Raw genomic sequence first — 19793 nt, 5'->3', positions numbered from 1 at the left:
CTGTCCGTGCGCTTAATTATATACCAAAACTTTGTTTGACCATTTGAATCATAAGGGACGTCACTACTCACTTGTGAAAGGTGGATAAACATGTGAAATTTTTCTTTCAGTTCCCCGTAGTCTCGAGACATGATGAAATCTTCTTAATTTGTAGATGTTGAAGGTAATACTTGCATTGCTAGGATTCGTGCTTGGTTGTGCTACACCCTCGAATTTGTCGGATATGAATTGTAACAACACAGTTTTCCCGGCAATAACTTGTGTAAACAAATTGGTGACGTGACGCTCGATGCTAAATCCAACAAGTAATTCCTTGCGTTGATTGAACGGATTTCCATACTGATTGACGTCATTGTTTTTGAAATAAGCAAAATTCGAACCATTGGCGCCGATATGAGTATTGTTGATGACGATAGCAGGTTTGTCGCTCAATGCAAGAAAATTACTTAACTTTTAAATGTTAAATGCGGCAGTTGCATTCGTAGGATTAAGCCCTCGTTGAAATATTCCCTTCAATTTTATCGATCCACTCGTTTCGCGTTTATACACACCAAATTTACTTGTTTCTACATAGAATGCGCAATATTTACCATTGTGATGTAGGTAAATAACACGCATGTACACGTTATTGGTCTTGAATTATAATAGCACTGTTTCTCTAACGCTAACGTTTAAAAAGTCTTGCGTGATATCACGTTCGTTATCATGACCAAAAAGTAATTTGTAACGTTGATTGAACGGATTACCATATTGATTTGCGTCATTGTACTTGAAATCGGTGAAATTCGAATCACTATTGCCCAATTGCGTCGGTGCATTGTTAATCCTCATATTAGGTTTTTCATCCAAGTTTTTAAAATTTGTTAATTTATAGATATTGAATGTAAGTCTTGCATCATTAGGATTTGTATCTGGTTCTTTTACACCATCCAATTCGATTTTACCACTTGTTTCACATGTAAACATACCAAATTAGAAATTCCACCCTATTTCAATTTTACCATCCGTTTTACGCGTAAATACACCAAATTTAGAGGTTTCTATCGCGTATTTCACATCCCGTTGATTTGGTGCGGTAATGTAGAGCGTATTTTCGTAAAATTTGATCATGGGAGCAAAGCGTGTAAGCGACAAGGAAATAGTTTGAGCATACACGATGTCGAACCTAAGATTTTTCGATTCGCCTTCGGTTGTAACATTTTGCCAATCGACGGACGTGAATTCTTGACAAAGTCCCTCGGATGCCAGCTATCTTTCAACTCGCCTCAATTACCTGTTGTTGGAACAAGATGCAGCAATTCCTTGCTCGTAATTGCATACCCCTCTATATATACAAGAACAGATTTGCCGGTCGATCGCACCATGTTCCTTTTCGAACTGGATGCGTCAAGACACCTTCTCCGTTGATCATTAAACTGGTCGACGGATCAAGACAAGATCCAAATTTTGGCATGAAAACATGAAACTGCTTTTCCGAAACGTGAAGATATGATTTTTCGCCATTGAATTGTGTGATATCGCTTTGAGGTAACTGGAATCAATCTTTTGATTCTTGCCTAACTTTTTGTTGTACACGCCTGTACGAAAGATGACTTTGGCAAAACAAATGAGATCCATCTTTCTCTCCTTGCAAGATCGATAACACCGACAATCTAAACCTATTTTTCTTTATTTTCAATTTTTATACGTATGTCTAATTGAAATTCGTACCACGGTGAGTAAGTAGCATTCTCTAAATTTAATTCGCCTAAAATCTTCCGAATTCGACGCGTCTCTGTAAATTCATACGTGGAAACAATACCCCAAAATGGCCGATTTTTACCACTTTGATAAAAAAAATTTAAATATATTCAAACACGCAACCACACGATTACGTCAAACTACACCCCCGTATGCCTCACGTGGAGTTTTACCAATTTGGGAAAAACTTGTTAAAATTACACCCTATTACTGCTGACGATGGTGTAGTTATAATGTTGAGATACGTGTAACTTGGTATTGATAAAATTATATGAGATTCTTGGTGAAGTTTGTTACCCCCAATCACAATTACTGAGCATGGCTACAAAGTTATTTGATAATTATTTGAAGCCTTTGTTGCACTTAATGAGTGTTAGTGTTAGTGATCTTTTATAATAAAGACGAAATGCACACAAACATAACATGCATATCATACCTAAAACTTACGAACTTTATGGATCAGCAATATTAAGCATATTTTTGCATACACCTTCTTTTATTTTCATTTAACATCTTTTTGAAATTTTTGACTGCAACTGTGAACTCAACAGACAAGAGCCACTTTTTAAATCATCCTAATATTGCTAAGAACAATTATACTGTTCCCGTCATTTTTATTTAAAATTATTTGATCACTTGATGGTGAATGATAAACGAAAAGAAATTTTTATATAGACTTTAGCAGGAGTGGTTAATGTCTCAGTGATGTTGTAGGTATGCTCGGCCCCTCTCCACCAAAATTTTTTTAGAAATTTTAGATTTTCTTTGGAAATGTGATGACAATTAAATGTTCTAAAATTCTTAGAATAAATGCCGAAAAGTAAGCATTTCCAATTTTATCCGCATTTTATCCCCTCGTCCTCGTTTTGTCCCCTCTTCCGCGTTTTATACCCTTATCCGGGTTTTTTCCCCTCTTCCGCATTTTATCCCCTTATTCGGATTTTATCTCCTCATCCACATTTTATCCTCTCTTCCGCGTTATATCCCCATATCCGCCATCCGTATACGCAGGTTCATCCGCAATCCGTATCTGCACTTTATCCTAACTCGTTCAACTTTCGCGATTGTCGGCGGCTTTGACATATTCTTGACTTGAAATCACTCTCTTGAGATTTTCCAAAAACAATGTGTCTCATCCACGCCGGCTGCAGCCAACAATAACTCTGATGAAATACTCTTTTGTATCAGACCATCAACATATATGGCTGAATTGCAAGTCAGGAATACATACCATTTAAAAAATTCAAAGGTGTTCTCATATGCCGCAGATGAACTTCGGCGCAAACATCGTCGAAATAGTTCGCCGGAATATAACAACCGCATCCCGTTGAAAGTTTAACTTTTGACCAACCATGCATATCCCATCTTATTTACATTTCTATGTTTTTGTCATTAGAAGTAGATATTGAATTTTGGTTACATCGTTGGCACTATTTTCAACACTTAAAGGTTTGTGAAACAGATAACAAACATCATGCTCAGACGATAGAAATTAGTAGATTTATCACGAGTGAACTTAAATCTAATAAATGCATGCTTAGGGAATACAGTATGTTTGTCAAGCGCAAATTAAGTGCAGCATATATCCATCATGCTTTACAAATCTGAAGCTTAACAGAAAAACATGCACGGCTTTTTTTAACTCGCATTAGTCTCGGATTTACCAAATAATGTCGTGCCGTGCCAATAATATCTAATATTATATGCAGTCTTTGTATGAGACCCTCAACATGGACGATTTGTAAATGAAACTATGCACTTGCCGGCAGTTATATATAGGTTATTGTTTGGCGGCATTTGAACTGCATTCTTGACTTCCAACCGTTCTCTTGAGATTTATCAAACAATGTTGCTCAACCACGTCGGCTGGTGCCAGCAATAGCACTGATAAAATATTCTTTTGTATCATACCACCAACATGGCTGACTTGCAAGTCAAGAATTATATATCACAGTATCAACATGCAAAATGAAGAGATCCGAAATTGATCTTTTCACGCTTTAAATATCATTATTTGATGAGAGACAAGGATAATCATTGTTATGAAAGTACATGATTATGATTTCATGATTATGAAAGTACAAGATGTATATGATTTATTAGAAATTAATATTCATTAGCGAGACATGTTTTGAGTGGTAAACGCTCATTTTGCCTCATCTAACAACTCAAAAGCGATTTTCTAAGTAACATCAGTAACATATATTTAAACACCAGACTATAATAGCTTACAATTCTTTTTTTTTGAATAAAAAAGTATTTCGGATAAAATTTTATTGTTAATCCTGTTAAATTATTCGTAAATCGGTAATAACATTCGGATTTTGTAAAGTATAATATAGATTTTATAGAGAAACAAGACAAGTGTAACGAGCAACGATATTATAATGACCATCTTCATGTGATATAACATATGTCATATCTACTTAATTAATTATGCAAAATACTGTATTGTTTATATGTTTTCGTTTGATGTTCATATCTCAACAAATCAAAATTGCATTCGCCTTTTGATCAACATGTTTTTATAACACAGATATTAGGGCATGTGGTCTTTTTTTTGTTTCGGTTGTTTTTTCGGCCAAAAATCTTCAATCTACAAGTAAAATCAAGTAAAGAAAGTAAATTCTTAAGATCAGTCATACAATGCTACATTTATTACACATCTAATTTATTCAACTCAATGTACATTGTAGTTGTTTAAGTTTTCATGTTCTACAATGGCGTCAGATTATCTTAAAAACCACAAAAGATTTTGGAAAAATGATCAACATACGAAAATTCCGAAAAATAAACAAATTACAATTCAGCACAGTGATTGCATCAAAATGTTTCTGAAATGTATCCAAGATGAAGGTTTGCGAAAAGCTTACAATCGTTACGGATACAAACCGGTGGAATCAAAACATCCAAGATCGATAATCAATGGTATTGAAGATGAAAAGATCAGTGACGTCATTATAGTTGGTGCAGGAATGGCAGGTCTAAGTGCAGCGTATGAATTAAAAAAAGCTGGTCTTTCTGTGAAAATTCTAGAGCAAACTGACCGTTATGGAGGAAGAATCTTTACGTATGGTAAAGAAAGTGGTCTTGCGTCTGGTTTGTGTGCAGAAGGTATGGATAAACAAGCTCAGTAAAGTTGTCTGTTAAAATTGAAGAACTTCATATAAGTCATGCTATAATGATCAACTATGTCATGTGATGATGATATATTCTGCTCTGTTCGTACTGCTTTTTTGCGCACACGCTGTTGTTGTTAACTATAATAAATATACCAAATCAATCAATGGATGTTTTCATTCTTTACCTAAATATTCTTAACAGGTTATGGGCCCAGAACGCCTAAGTACGATTAGGTAAACCGAATGAATGTGTATGAAATATATTTAATGAAATTTTTGTGTTAAACATGGCTGATGTAAACACGTTGAAATTCGCGAAACTGAATGGGTCGAATTACCGCTCTTGGTCCTTCAACATGCGCTTATATTTGGAGAGTCATGATTTGTTTGAGCATACAGAAGGAACGGCTGATACTCCAACGGAAGATGCTGATGCAGAAGTGGGAAGAAAGCCTGGATATATATATGTTTAGCCATAGAACCCGAATACCAGATTCATGTTAGAGATACAAACACAGCCAAGGAAGCTTGGGATGCCCTGAAAAGGCAGTTTGCTCGTGAATCATTGCTGCAAAAAGTACGCTTAAGACAACAATACTACTCGCTTCGTTTTCATCCAGGTAATGATATGATGGAACATGTAAGTCAGTTAAAATCTTTGCACGATCAACTGAAAGAAATGAATGTGTCGATGGATGATAAGGAACTGGCCATGACATTGCTTGCCAGCTTGCCGGAAGAGTTTAAACCCCTGATTACGGCACTAGATGCAGTGGGTGATGAGAATCTATCATATGATAAGGTGAAAAATATGTTATTGAACGATGTTGAAAGGAGTGTGCAAAAGCTAAAGAGAATGCATATACAGTACGGGGAAAATATATGAAAGGCAAAAGCAACAATAATGAGAAAAATGGTATGGTATTTCGTGGAAAATGTCATAATTGCAAAGAAGTTGGGCACTTCGCCCGTGATTGTCCAAAGCGGAATATGAAAAGTGGTGGGAACACCTTCCATCAAAAGGAAAAGAAGAATTCAGCTTGGTATGCACAGAAAGAAGATGCTTTGACTAATGAAGAGAAAGCATTGGTAGCTACTGATCTGCTGAATAAATCAGTATGGATTATTGACTCGGGAGCAACACAACACATGACCAGTGAGAAGGATCGCTTAACAGAATACATAGCATTTGACAAACCAAGTATTGTTCATCTAGGAGATAATCGGTCAATATTGGCATTTGGTCAAGGTACTTATCATATTGTGTGTGATCTGGGAAATCGTAATCAAGCAATAGCTCTACATGATGTTCTATATCTACCTGATCTTGATAAAAACTTACTCTCTGTTCGAGCAATGATCAAATTAGGTGCAACAGTGGAATTCAAAGGCAAGAGATGTGAAATTACTAGAAATGGGAAGTTGCTAGCTGTTGGAAATCTTCTAAGTAAACTTTATTTGCTACAAACAAAGAAGAAGATCATCATGTATACATTTCACAAAAACATTCTATCCTTGAACTATGGCATTATCGATATGGTCATTTAGGTATTGACAATATAAAAGAATTGATGAAAGGGAAATGGTTTATGGAATAAGTAATGAAGACAAAAGTAAGGAACGTTCAATTTGTGAAAGTTGCATTATGGGAAAGCAACATAGAACTGAATATCCTAAAGGAGGTGGAAAGCGTGCAACTAATCTCATGGAATTGGTACATAGTGATGTCTGTGGACCAATATTGGTTAACTCATTTGGTGACTCACGGTATTTTGTAACTTTCATTGATGACTTTTCTCGTTACACGTACGTCTATTTTATCAAGAGAAAAAGTGAAGTTTTAGAAAAATGCCAAGAGTTCGTTAATCATGTCACCAACCTCACTGGCAAACCAGTTAAAGTGCTTCGTACCGACAATGGCGGTGAATATTGTTCAAAGGAATTCGAATCATATTTGAAACAAAAAGGAATTAGTCATCAGTTGACAGCTCCTTATAGTCCTGCACAAAACGGTGTCTCAGAAAGGATGAATAGGACACTTGTGGAATCTGCCACGTGTATGATGCATCATGCAAGTCTACCAAGAGAATTTTGGGCTGAATCTGTCAGCACTGCCGCCTATCTTCGAAACCGAAGTCCCAATAGCTCACTCAAAGGAATCACGCCTTTTGAAGTCCTTTTTAATCAGAAGCCTAATGTGTCGCACTTGAAAGTATTTGGCTGCTTAGCATTTCTCCATATTCCGACCGAGAATCGTAGAAAATTTGAAGAAAAGAGCCGACGAGTTATTTTTGTTGGTTATTCTGCTGGAACCAAAGGTTATAAACTCTATGATCCATTATCAAAAAGATTTATTTGTGGAAGAGATGTTATGTTCGCTGAAAAGAAATTTTACGAATTTAGTAAGGATTCTTCTGCACAACCCAAATCTTTCTACTATCCCGAAGAAGATAAATCAATCGAAGTTCAAGAAAAACAACCTAAAAATGATGAAGGTGACCAAATTGTTGATGACATGAATGTCAATGAAAATGCGGTGCCAGGTCAACAAGTGGGAGAAAGTTATGAAGAACGTTTCTTGCGAGAGACTGAAAACTTTAATGCAAAAAGGATACGCAGACCTCCACGACGATTTGACGACGAGTGTTATATTGCTGATAACCTCACGGAAGATGTTGATGAGCCTTTAAACATAAAAGAAGCGTGGACAGGAGAACATGCAAATCAGTGGAAAAAGGCAACTGATTCTGACTATGACTCCATAATCAATAATGGAACATGGGAACTCGTTCCTCCACCAAACAACAAGAATATTGTGGGAAGTCGTTGGGTGTTCAAGGTGAAGCACAATTCTGATGGAACTGTCAACAGATTTAAAGCTCGTTTGGTTGCTCAGGGATATTCTCAATCCGAAGGGATAGACTACCAAGAAGTATTCTCACCTGTAGTTCGTAACACAACTATAAGATCACTGTTGGCTGTCGCTAATATCTATAATTGGGAGATTCATCAAATGGATGTCCATACAGCGTTCTTGCAAGGAGAATTGCAAGATGAAATATACATGAAACAACCTAATGGTTACGTTGACAAAGATAGACCTGAGTTCGTATGTAAGCTTAGGAAAAGTATTTATGGCCTCAAGCAGGCAGCTAGGTGCTGGAATACCTCTATTGACACCTATCTTACATCAAACGGATGCAAGAAATCAACTGCAGATCCATGCGTCTATGTTAAGTCAGTAAAACAAAAAAAGGAAAAGATTAACTTCGTGATAATGGCTATTTATGTTGACGACATGCTATGGTTTTCAAATAATTCAGAGATGCTAAAAAAGGAAAAAGATATGATTGCTGAAAGATTTAAAGTGGACGACTTAGGAGAAGTGAAATATGTTCTTGGAATGATGATTGAACGAAACCGCAAGACAAGAACACTATCCATTAGTCAGCCAAAATATCTGGAAGGGATACTTAAGAGATTTGGGATGGACCAATGCAAACCTGTCACAACACCGATGGAGACTGGAATGAAATTTGAGTCATTGTCAAAAGATGAGACACCAGTGGAGACTCAAAGATATCAAATGGCAATTGGTTGTCTGACCTATGCAACTACTGCTACTCGTCCCGATATTTCATCGGCAGTCGGAATTTTGTCGAAGTTTATGTCTCGACCGAGCGTAGTACATTGGCAAGGTGTAAAGAGAATCCTCCGGTATTTAAAGTGAACGTTGGATTATGGTTTGTTATTCACGGCTACTAGTTCAGATCCTGTGTTATCCGGATATTCTGATGCAGACTGGGGAGGTGATATTGAGACCAGACGATCAACTTCCGGATATGTGTTTCAAATCCAAAATAATGCTGTCAGTTGGAGAAGTAAGAGACAGACCTCAGTATCCATATCAACCACTGAAGCCGAGTACATAGCCTTAAGTTTAGCAAGCCAAGAAATTGTTTGGTTGAGAAGATTGCTTTCAAACATTGGAACACAGCAAGATGAACCATCTATAGTTTTCGAAGACTATCAGGGAGCAATAGAACTTACAAAAAATCCTAAATTCCATAATCGAACCAAACATGTGGACATAGCTTGTCTGTGGTATACTGTTCGACAGATAATATGTTAGCAGATATTATGACAAAAGCTCTACCACGAAAAACTTTTGAGAACTTTCGAGATATGTTGGGAGTCAAGAAAATTAAGTAATTCCCAAGTTAGAGACATTAATTGGATTAGTTAAAAAAAAAAAAAAACACTTTTTATAGTATGATCATTAAGTGGGAGTGTTGAAGAACTTCATATAAGTCATGCTATAATGATCAACTATGTCATGTGATGATGATATATTCTGTTCTGTTCGTACTGCTTTTTGGCGCACACGCTGTTGTTGTTAACTATAATAAATATATCCAAATCAATCAATGGATGTTTTCATTCTTTACCTAAATACTCTTAACAATAAATTCAAAAGCTTTGCCACAGTTTTTTCACAGAACTGTAAAATTGCTGCCCCCCACTTAGGTATAGCTAGAACAGCAGACAACAGCAGAACTAGGAAATATACCCGCCACGCTTGTGTTCACCAGAAACCACATTCAATAAACGACGACTGTTACTGGCTGACAAATATGACGAAAAACAGCAACTTATTTTGTATAAACATGGTAATCATTACAATGATATTAACTGATTAACTTCTTGCTTTCGACGGTAAAAATTCCAATACAGCGAATACTTTCAATGCTTTCAATCATTCTACCTTTAACATGCAATAAGTGAATAACAAATGATACCCCCCCCCCCATCCCAATCGAAAACTCTTCTATAGAAATAAAAAAAGTTTACTTTGAAGAATAAATGATACAAAAATCGTTTGTCAACTATAAATTGAATCAAGCAATTAAAACAACAAAAAATTTCAACGAATAGTTGAAGTAATGATGTGGTGAGCTTATGTTTCTGTGAAAGATTCAACATCTAGGTATCTTTTCTACTATCTTTTTATGTTATTCATCCCATCTGTTTCCAAGCATTCGAAAAATTTCATTATCATTTGATAGTTTTCACTTGCTTGTCAAACTCCTTAGTTAAATGAAAGGAGGAGGAGGCCTCCTAAAAATTAAAAGTAGCATTTTTGCATGTTCGCTAGATCAATTAAAAAATCAAAGAATTTAACATTTTTAAGCACCCTACAAGGTTTTTCTCATTTTTAGAAAGTTTTTAGACATGCATGCAAATGTAAAACATAATATAATAAAGTAAATGATATGCCATCAGTGTCATATAGGAAAATTAAAATAGCTGTTTTCTCATCATTTTCTGTCTCAGCAGGTGATGTTAACAACAAAATATGCTATTAAGGGAAATTACAAAAACTTTCTGCGCGATTTTTTTGAAGCCTACCAGGCCGTAATAAACATACGTATGTTTTATATTCAAAAGAGACCAGCATCTTTCATAGGAATTTTACTGTTTTAATGTTATGAGTAAGGGGTGCTGTCCTTTCAAGAAAAGTTAGGAGGGTCTTTTAGACTTCATTGCTTCTCCGCTTCCAACTCCCCTGAGTTGTGCCTATATACTTTAGTGCCAAATCTAATGATTGTGTTGGCCATTGAATCACACAAACCTTTTTATCTTTAGGGTGTTTTCAAAAAACTCTACTTATGTGTGTGTGTTTGACGTCATTGTCGTGTTGGAAGACACAGAACTAAATATATATTCTACGAATTTTTAAATCTACAGGTTATACACTTTAATGAAACAGTTTCTTAATAATCAAGTAATCTAGAAAAAGTCATTTTTAAAGAGAAACATTAATAAAAGATTGAGAGATTACAACACTCTTTTCTTCTAGAAAATGCAAAATTTGATGAAAATCACTAGAATACATGCATTTTTTGGTATTATATGATATTGGCGACCATCTAGAAATATAATTCTTTAATCATGTACATGCAGAAATGAAAAAGAATCTTACAATTTTCAACTAAAAAATTATTTCTTATTTTTTAAGCTGGAGCAATGCGATTGCCTGAAGGTGTGGACGATCAATATGAAAAACAACAGTATTTAACGGACGGTTACATCAAGAACTTTAATCTACCTATCAAATGTTTTCCAAACTACGATGAAAATGTCATTACTAGCTTTTATGGTCTTCGCGAAAAATCTGAAGGTAAAGTGCATAAAAATAGTGAACAAAAAGTGTGTAAAAGCAGAGATCGTGTAATGTAAATTTAACAAGACGACTTTAGATGCATGTATAGAGAAGATGCAATTGCATGTCATTAAAAATGTTTTTCTATTTCCGCTAGCTAGTCAAAACGATGCTTGCTCAACATAAAACATCAGAGGCTTAACTAGAACTTTAATTGGGGAGGGGGGCATATTCATATATTCCGCATTGCACTACTGATTTCTCATGAATGTGATTTGAATTTCAAAGAAATCAGCAGGGCACAATGGAATTTATGAATGTACACACCCAATTAACGTTCTAGTTACGCCTCTATATAGCATATTCAAGAGTTGTTCTTTTATACAAATAGTAAGTTTGTAAGATGAAAGGCAAACATCGATGGAAAGAAAACTCAAACCATTTTCAATTCTTTAAATTTACATTTATTTTCTCAACAACGAACTTAGGCCTGCATTATATCTAATACCGGTTTACATTTAAAATGCATTCCACTACAGTTCATGATGACGCTATTTGCACATGGATATTGTTAGTACTACTCTATCGTATGTAATGATTAATTTGCTAGAGTAATTATTTATGCTGCTTTGTGCCTCATGTTTTCAGTTTGGGCTGAGAAACATTTTGACAAATTTTGGCCAAACTGGATGGATGGAATAAATGAATCATTAAGAAAAGACATTTTCAATATTGGTAATTGTACAATGAGATGTTTTTGTCTGTTTTTATGATTCCGCAATGTAAAAAACTATTGACGAGGCATGCAAGGGAAAACAACCACATTTCATTGGATGAGATTCTATGTCTTAAGAATAAAATCAACATTATAAACTGTTAGTAACAATAATGTACCTTTTTTTAATCAGGAAAATACTACGACGTAACAACAAGTGTTGTCAGTGACCAGCTTTACACTTGGTTATCAAAAGCAAATACTGTAGATGATCAAGTTAATGCATAGGATCGTTGGATTAAAATTTGGAGTCGGTTCACGGTGGAAAATTTTCTTGAAAGTACTATCAATGTAGTTAAAGCTAAAGTTTCTATTCAAGATCAGGAAGGCTTGGATTTAATCAAGCTTGAAAGTCTTTTGCCATGGTCTAGAAAAAGTAGTTTTCTATGTAGTTTTCTATGCGTGTGATCTTGACCAATCACTTGAACACTATCTTTCTTTTCCATTGGGAAAATGGCATTCTCCTGAAATGCATTGTTTGAAAGTTGGCATGCACAGTTTGCCAAAAACGTTTTTCAACAGTGAAATATTAAATACAGATGACATAGAATACAAGAAGCAAGTATATGAAATAAATTACTGGTGTAAAGATAATTGTCCGCTAAAAGATTTTGTAGAGGTGTCGTGTTATTCAAATAATGGTGCATGCATTGTTTATAAAGGAAAGGTAAGTTTAGTTAACCGAAATTAATTCAGTCGGAAATGTTTGCTTAACCTTTTATTTTGTGAACTTTTTCAGTGATTGTTGAACTACTACACTGCCAAAGGGTTTATTAAAATAAACCTCGCCCACAGCGAGACATCTGCGTCTGTTGTGAATTGCAACCTGTGTTATGTACGTTTGTAAATTTACTTTACTGTGTTATGTACATTAGACTGGATAACGCATCTCTCGTGAAAATTAAAGCGGGAAGTTCGATCGTTTGCTGTTGACTTAATGGGGGATGTCGGTCCTACTTTACCATCCTTTTGTATTACAAATTCACATTTTTTTGCTTTCTTATATTTTAAAAACTTCTGATTTGGGCAAAGTTTTAATGAAATGTACAGGAAAACCGGTGGAGAGTTTTACCCTAATGTTGTATTTTCTGTGCATTTGTAGTGACTGAGAAATGAGATAGCATGTTGTATCGCCATTTAAAAGTTGAAGTTGACAAGGACAATTTCTGTTCCGCGAGGCCTTTTTCGATGACGAATTCTCAATCTACAACAAAGTATTAACAAACGTATTCATATCTTCAATATATTCATCTATAGTGTAGATGTTCACAAAGGAACTGGTTAAAAACATTGCTTCACTAATGAAAAACAGAAGTTTTGCATATTTCTATGATGTACATCTTGTATATTTTGATGATATAGTTTTCAATTAACTGATGTATATCAAAACATCTTTCTGATCAGTGGCGTAGCCACCCGTTTCACCAATTCTAAAACGCTTAAAGCGTCAGTTCTAATTTTTAGAAATGCGTTACGAGCGTCAATAAAATGTATTTCGCGCATTCTACAAGATATGTTACACTAGGTTCCAGTTTTTTTAGATAATGTGTAGCTCCGTGCAGCTCCGTACATTTGGTTCAAAATGGCTAGTCGCCCCTCAAAGCGATTCAAATCTTGCAAACTTCGCGTTCGATCTATCTCTACGAGTGGCAAAAAAATCACGAAGAATATTGCTCTGAAAGCTTTAAATCGTATTTCAAATGAATTAAAGTCGACAAATGTCCCTTCTAGTGCGATAGAACGACATAATTTGTATGAGTTTGATGAAGGCCAAGGTTACTGTGATGAAGAGCATGCTTATGCAACAAACTATCAGAACAGACGGGAAAAGGAATTTCAAGGCTGGCAAACCATACGAGAGTCTTTGTTAAACGGAAAAATTGAAGAAGAAGTTTTTCTTAACGAAGAAAAATGCTCTGAATGTGGTGTGATTGGGGTAGAATTTCGTTGTAACGAATGCGCACACGAAAAATATTTTTGCAAAGGTTGTGCTGACAGCACTCACGAAACAAGCAACTACTTCCATGTGCTTGAACGGTTTAAGGTATGGATGGAAAGAATAAAGATAAATTCAGTTATGATGACGTTTTGTGGTGTATAAGTTTGGTGATCAAACGTTGATTTCAATTCATGTCATCATGGTCATTGTATCATACATTTGTATGAACTGCTATTGAAACATAGCTTGCATTATGTCTTTAGGATGGGTATACATTACCTTACTTTCCCAATCATGGTATTCTTGCAGCAAGGCATCAGAAATCTTGCCATAGTGCTCAAGCAAGAAATGTCATTTGCATTGACCAATATGGTTTGTTTACTAGCTTAGATATACTCACTTAATGATTGATAATTTATCAACCTTAGCATTTTGTTGATACATAAGGTCTTTGCATGCTCATTTTTTTAAATCAATATTTCTTCTTTAAATACTAGCTTCATGGTAAATTCTAAATTTTATTGCAAAGTTCATGTTTAATTACCACCTACCCTCTTTCTTTGTGATCTTTGTATGTTTCATTATGATGATGATAACCAGAACTTGCAGTGTATTTTTTCAAATAGGCCGGCAAAATCAGAAACAAATTCTGTTTTGTGAGTGTGAAAAAGATTCAATAACGTTAATAAGATTGAAACTTTGTCCTGGCAGTGCTACTCGTCCCTCTTTAGCTTTTCATTTTAAGATGATGGAGTTGGCTGAAACCTTACTTCTTTAATGTCATGTTTCACTTCGAAAATTCTGCAATGCTCTAAAAATATGGACAAAGTGCGCCTCTTTACCATTGTGGGTAAGTATTCATTTCAACTGTGTAAAAAGAAATACATGTGTACCTTCATTCTGTGTTGCCAACAAGGGGGTACTGCCCCCCTCCCAATATTTCTCCCACATCGGTCTTTATTTATAGAACTTGAAAAGGTGTGTGATATCAAACAGTGCATTGTAAGTTTAAGGGACATTTTAGGAGTGTTTCCCTATCTCTTCCTCCCCCCCAAAAAAATCCTGTTTGCACAGCTGCCCATGATATAGATACCCCAGAGCAGTGCAACAGCTTGTTAATAGTTTGTAACAATTACTAGTTACCTGCCTAAAACATAGAAAAACTTGGTTTTCTTGAACTGTAACCTTAATCTTTCATAGAAAGGCACATTACAAAAGATTAAATATTTCACCCTGCTCCTGCTCTTGTTGTGCATGTGTATATTGTTGTAATTGTTTTATTTCATTATAGATTAAGAACATGTATTCAACACTGAACAGCAACTCATTTGATGAGTTTCGGTTTGTAATATAAATTAGTTTCATAAACTATAATTATTGTGTAAACTTAGATGCAAAAAGTACTGTAGAAAGACTGAGGGATGTGATCTTGAAGTCTCATGATTGCTCTGGTAATAGTGTATGATTGAATTTTTAGTGGTTTCTTTATTTTGCAGGTATCATCGGCATTTGTTGAGAAATGGTTACGCTTGTAAAGCAACATGTCCCGGAGATATTTGTGCCCTCTTTGTCCCAAAGTACGAAATTTATAATTGTGCATCTCTTGCAATTCGTTCATAGCTAGCTTTCTTATTCTAAAAATTTAATAGACATTTGTTCTGGAGTTGTACACATTTAGCCATTAAACACAATATTTAAAACAGTTGTAGGGAAGTTGTTAATGTCTTCATTCTAAAAGCATCATTGTTATTCATTTCATCCATTGATAGCCTGATGAAGCTGGTACTCTGATTGAATCAATGGATGCTTGTTTTGGTCTTGTGAGAAAAAAGACTTCAGGGAAGGCTCAGTTCTTGTCAAGGCATAATTCCATTTTGTTCCACAATCAAGAAGAAGTTGATTCATTTGTTGATAACTACACTTCAAGTGCTAACACGCTAAAACTGTAAGTATTGGGAAATGTGGTTGAATTTCAGAAATTGTCTTCCCTCGAGTTTGCTGTTTTATGTACTTTTGAATATTACGAAGCCTTTTATTGTTAAGGATTGTCATGAGTTTAAGGCAGGTGAAGTAAATGACATGATTCGATCAAAAGTTAGAAACAAATTATTTGATGAGAAAGGTGTTTTTGGTTGTGTCTGCCGGCATGATTACCCTAAAGGATTTATGAATATCAAACATGGAGAAAGGTATTTTTTGAAGTCATTAACATATTTTCTTTAATGTTTAAGGCAATCATTATCCACTTACCATGACCGTACCACAATGACCTACAGTTTATAGTCTGGCTATCTAAGCATCATTTATTATAAACCTGCTTTCATGTGAACATACTAGCCCCACCCCATCCTCCCCACCCCATCTTGGTTTCAAATATTGCAATGAGTTATAGCAGGCAAGGTTGTCTAACCCCATTAGAGTTGTCTGTTAATAAAAAGTAGAAAGTCTGGTAACAGTCATGACATACTTTCATCATGCAATGAAGTGATCTTTTGTGTACCATTTAAAATCTTTCCAAGTGGCAGGCTCTTTCTGTTGTATAGCTTTAGTCATTCCCCAAAATGATACAAACATGTTATGTTAATTCGATTGTAGCAGTTAGCCCTGGGCTACTAGCCCATTGCACTTCGCCTTTTGAAACTATATTTCAAATTTCAATTGAACACGCTAATGACCTTCGTGAAACTTCTGTTGAATGTTGCTGTGTCTGCAATATTAAGAGGTTTTACCAAAATCATGTAATGTCCTAGCTGCAGTATTTGCTTCTTTTTTTAGGATTGGTTATTCAGTTTTTAGTGTCAAACACCAGCTCTCTAACTCCAACGAAAACACAACAATAAAAATCATGTATGACATTGCATGTACTTTGAAGGCACACCTAATGGTTGGTTTTTTAAAGCATTAATAGTTTATTTTGTTTGCTTATAATGACTTTGTGCAGTAGAGTTCATTAAACCGTAATAAAACCAAGTAAAATTGTATTGACATCTTCTGTTCTTTTCCAGAAAAATGGAAAGCATGATTTTGTGAAGAGAGCCGATTATGCTATTCCTGTCTTCCACTGCTATGGTCATAAGTCCTCGTGTCAGGTTTGTACATTTTATTAATTTTATTTCTCTGATGATAACAATACATCTTATGATAGATTTAAAAGAGACTGTTCTGTACGTACTCAAAATGTTTTGCTATCATTGCATCCACGTGAACAATATTTATTGGGTACGAAAAATAATGTTCGGTCTCAATAGAAATAGTTATAAGCAGCTAATAGCAAATTATTTGTTGTCGTGTAGATACAATTTAACCCAAGAAGAAAAAAAGGATATGGATTAACTGATGGGGAAGGAGTGGAAAGACTATGGTCATTTCTTCGGGGATTTTCCGGCATGACCAAGGAGATGAGCTCTGGTCGCCGTCTTGATATTCTGACAGATGCTTTACTGCACTATTCTTCTCGTCGACTTGAACACTTTGGTTGGTGTGTTTACTGAAAGTACACGTGTTAGGCTCAGGGAAATAACTTCTTTTAATAGTCAAGTTGATTTTGAGAACATTTGCAATACGTGTATTTGATAGACAAAAATTTTATCTTGATGGGGTTTTTTGGCCAACAAGTAGGTGATTGAAAGCTGGAATTGACATATATAGGACAACACGATCGCTTCAAAAAGTATCAACACCATACAATATTATAGACTTTTAGAAGGAAATAGCGTCCCAAAACTTGTACTGTGTAAACGTTTTTTGTTTACTTGAAACCGGTATAGAAAATGCTATATCTTCAATGCACGTGTGTTTTGATCTTTTGCAAGGGCTCTTAAAATTGATTTAACTATTTAAAGAAATCCTCTCCCAGACCCTGATATAATCACTTTAGTAATGTACACACAACTGTTTGATCAGTCAACGTTTTGTAAACTAGTAACCCCTCCCCCCCCTCTTCTGTTTTTTGTATATTATTTATTTAGTGCTGGAAGTTGTTGATTTTTTTAGGATCTTCATTAGCTGCTAAACTTAAAAGATGTCCTGAACTTATTACTAACACGCAATCACAAATACAAGACTTATTTTCGAAGCTAGATGTTCTGTATGACTCTGATTTATTAGAGACATGGATGAAGGAAGAAGAAAAACTAATAAATGAGAAGAATTGTATGTAATGTGCCTTTCCATCAACTTGTTGGCTCATAATTTTTATTAGATGACTGGATTATTTCTTGTAGCAAAACGGGCACTTCCGTTAACATGGCAACAAAAATATGTGGAAAGTTTATTGCAACTTTACCAGCTAAGGTACTGTAGGTATACAATTTTGATATATAAAGTTTATCAAGTGCATGAATAAATATTTTTACAAATGCAATTCTGTAGTTTTGCTCAATAGGTTGCTGAGATAAATGCGTAATGTCGTCACTGTTTATTTTGTAGTGTATGGCTTTGTGTATGTAATACTGAATTAATTAATAATTACTATCAGATGACATTTTTTCGTTATAGAGTGCAGATTGCTTGTATTCAGGAAGTTGATCATGGTCACTTTGCGGATATTGTAAAAAAGACTAAGAAGTAAGGCAAGCCTTTTGACTATATGAATTGTGCATTTTTTTTGTCGCTGATAAAACCTCGTGAATAAGTGTTGAGAAGAATTTCAATCTCCTTAAACCAATAGTCGTTTCGTTGTAATATTATCGTTTAAATTTGTTTTGATGTATTTTTTTAGAGTAACGAAACAGGTTGAAAACATTGAGAGAAGAAAGAAAGTGACGAAGAGGTGGAAACCTTGGGAGAGAGAATTTAATACGGCAGCTTTGTCGCTGGAGCTGAAACGGAATGAGTCTGTTATTGAGTCAGCATTTTCTTTAGCAATTGAAAGGATGTTCCTTGTATCCTTAAAGAATAAATATGCAGGTATTCTTCCTAATGTAACATTTAAATATACTGCTAAGCATTTCAAACGTCTTTCACTTTAGTGCGTGCGTACTTGCCCAGTCCTTTTAAGTGAGTGTCATTTAATACTTTTAATACTTCGAAATGGAATTATGAAAAAAACCCAAAGAATAGTAGTTTTTACAGAAACTGTATTGGTGGTATACTGCTTTAGTAAAATTATGAATGCTATATGACTTTAACTTGTATTTATTGAACCGAGCGTTATCTTGCGTTTCAGATGGCCAAGCGATAGCCGTTAAACTTTCCAAACAAATAACGCAGAGAAAAAATCCATTAAAACTACAACAGCCAAGTATAATGCATCACTAAAGTCTTTGGAAGATTGGATTGAAGGACTACCTAGAAAAATTGAATTCGACGAAGCAAAAGATCCAAGGTCGCAACTTTATTGTGATTTTAACTTTCAAACAAATTAAGATACAGTACTGTTCACTGCTAAACGTTCTGCTATTGAGTTGCATAACTTTCTTAAAAGATGCAAAGAGGAACAAGAAATGTTAGAAATGGAAACAGAAAGACTAGTACACTATTACTTGGATAAGAAACAAGAACTGGAGTCCTATATCAATGTTAATGGGGAAGTTCAGAGCAAAATCTTGAGAGGAACTGTAGCAATTTTAAGAAAGATCTAATTAACATAAATAATGCACTGTATTCACTGAAACATATGTTAAAGGACTATTTAACAGAAGCTAGTAAGGGTAAATTACCATTCTTCAAGATAGAAGCAGAGTATGCATTATCTATTTTGCGTCCAACAAACATAATTGAGGATACATTAGAGATTGAAACCAGTTCAGTTGATAACGAGACTGACTGCGAATCACTGCTTCAATTTTCAGATTTTGAATCAGACACCGAGTTAGAATAATTCCATATACACACGTGTATATATATATAATTATAAGTTAATAAACGCTTTCGCTATATGCAAAGCTCAACTTTATAGGTTTGAGCTCTGGGGACTGTACAAAACAATCCATACAATGTGTAACCATACATCCTGTGTCCCAAGTGCAGCATTCACCATTTTACTAGGGTGATAGCTGGAGGTCACATTGTTATACACTTTATGTATATGTATATATATAGGAAGTTTATATT

The 19793-nt window shown here is 35.0% G+C and overlaps 2 protein-coding genes and 1 long non-coding RNA gene across 4 annotated transcripts; all 3 read left to right on the top strand.

Annotated features, from left to right (window-relative positions):
- Nucleotides 1-13350: 13350 nt before the first annotated feature.
- On the top strand, nt 13351-14341 carry LOC124454476. Its single transcript, XM_047005285.1, has 2 exons — nt 13351-13844; nt 14003-14341. The coding sequence occupies exons 1-2, from the start codon at nt 13383-13385 to the stop codon at nt 14141-14143; spliced, it is 603 nt and encodes a 200-aa protein (XP_046861241.1). The 5' UTR covers nt 13351-13382; the 3' UTR covers nt 14144-14341.
- Nucleotides 14342-14595: 254 nt separating this feature from the next.
- On the top strand, nt 14596-15268 carry LOC124454477. The gene is made up of 3 exons (XR_006951464.1): nt 14596-14741; nt 15031-15080; nt 15236-15268. It is a non-coding gene; the product is annotated as an uncharacterized LOC124454477 (long non-coding RNA).
- A 16-nt stretch (nt 15269-15284) lies between these two features.
- Nucleotides 15285-19635, top strand: LOC124454475. Of its 2 annotated transcripts, XM_047005282.1 has the most exons (11): nt 15285-15316; nt 15509-15684; nt 15783-15928; nt 16515-16623; nt 16745-16828; nt 17033-17213; nt 17733-17891; nt 17963-18032; nt 18237-18305; nt 18460-18647; nt 18907-19635. In XM_047005282.1, exons 3-11 carry the CDS (start codon nt 15819-15821, stop codon nt 18996-18998), a joined length of 1062 nt encoding a protein of 353 aa, XP_046861238.1. In that variant the 5' UTR covers nt 15285-15316; nt 15509-15684; nt 15783-15818; the 3' UTR covers nt 18999-19635. The 2 variants fall into 2 exon arrangements, with proteins under 2 accessions (XP_046861238.1, XP_046861239.1); XM_047005283.1 differs by lacking the exon at nt 15285-15316 and having other exon boundaries at nt 17847-17891.
- Nucleotides 19636-19793: the final 158 nt, after the last annotated feature.

Source organism: Xenia sp. Carnegie-2017, unplaced genomic scaffold (genome assembly GCF_021976095.1).
Source record: "Xenia sp. Carnegie-2017 unplaced genomic scaffold, XeniaSp_v1 HiC_scaffold_3, whole genome shotgun sequence".
NCBI classification, from domain to species: Eukaryota; Metazoa; Cnidaria; class Anthozoa; order Malacalcyonacea; family Xeniidae; genus Xenia; species Xenia sp. Carnegie-2017.
Note: the sequence above shows the minus strand (reverse complement) of the source record. Positions and strands in the feature narration are given on the sequence as shown.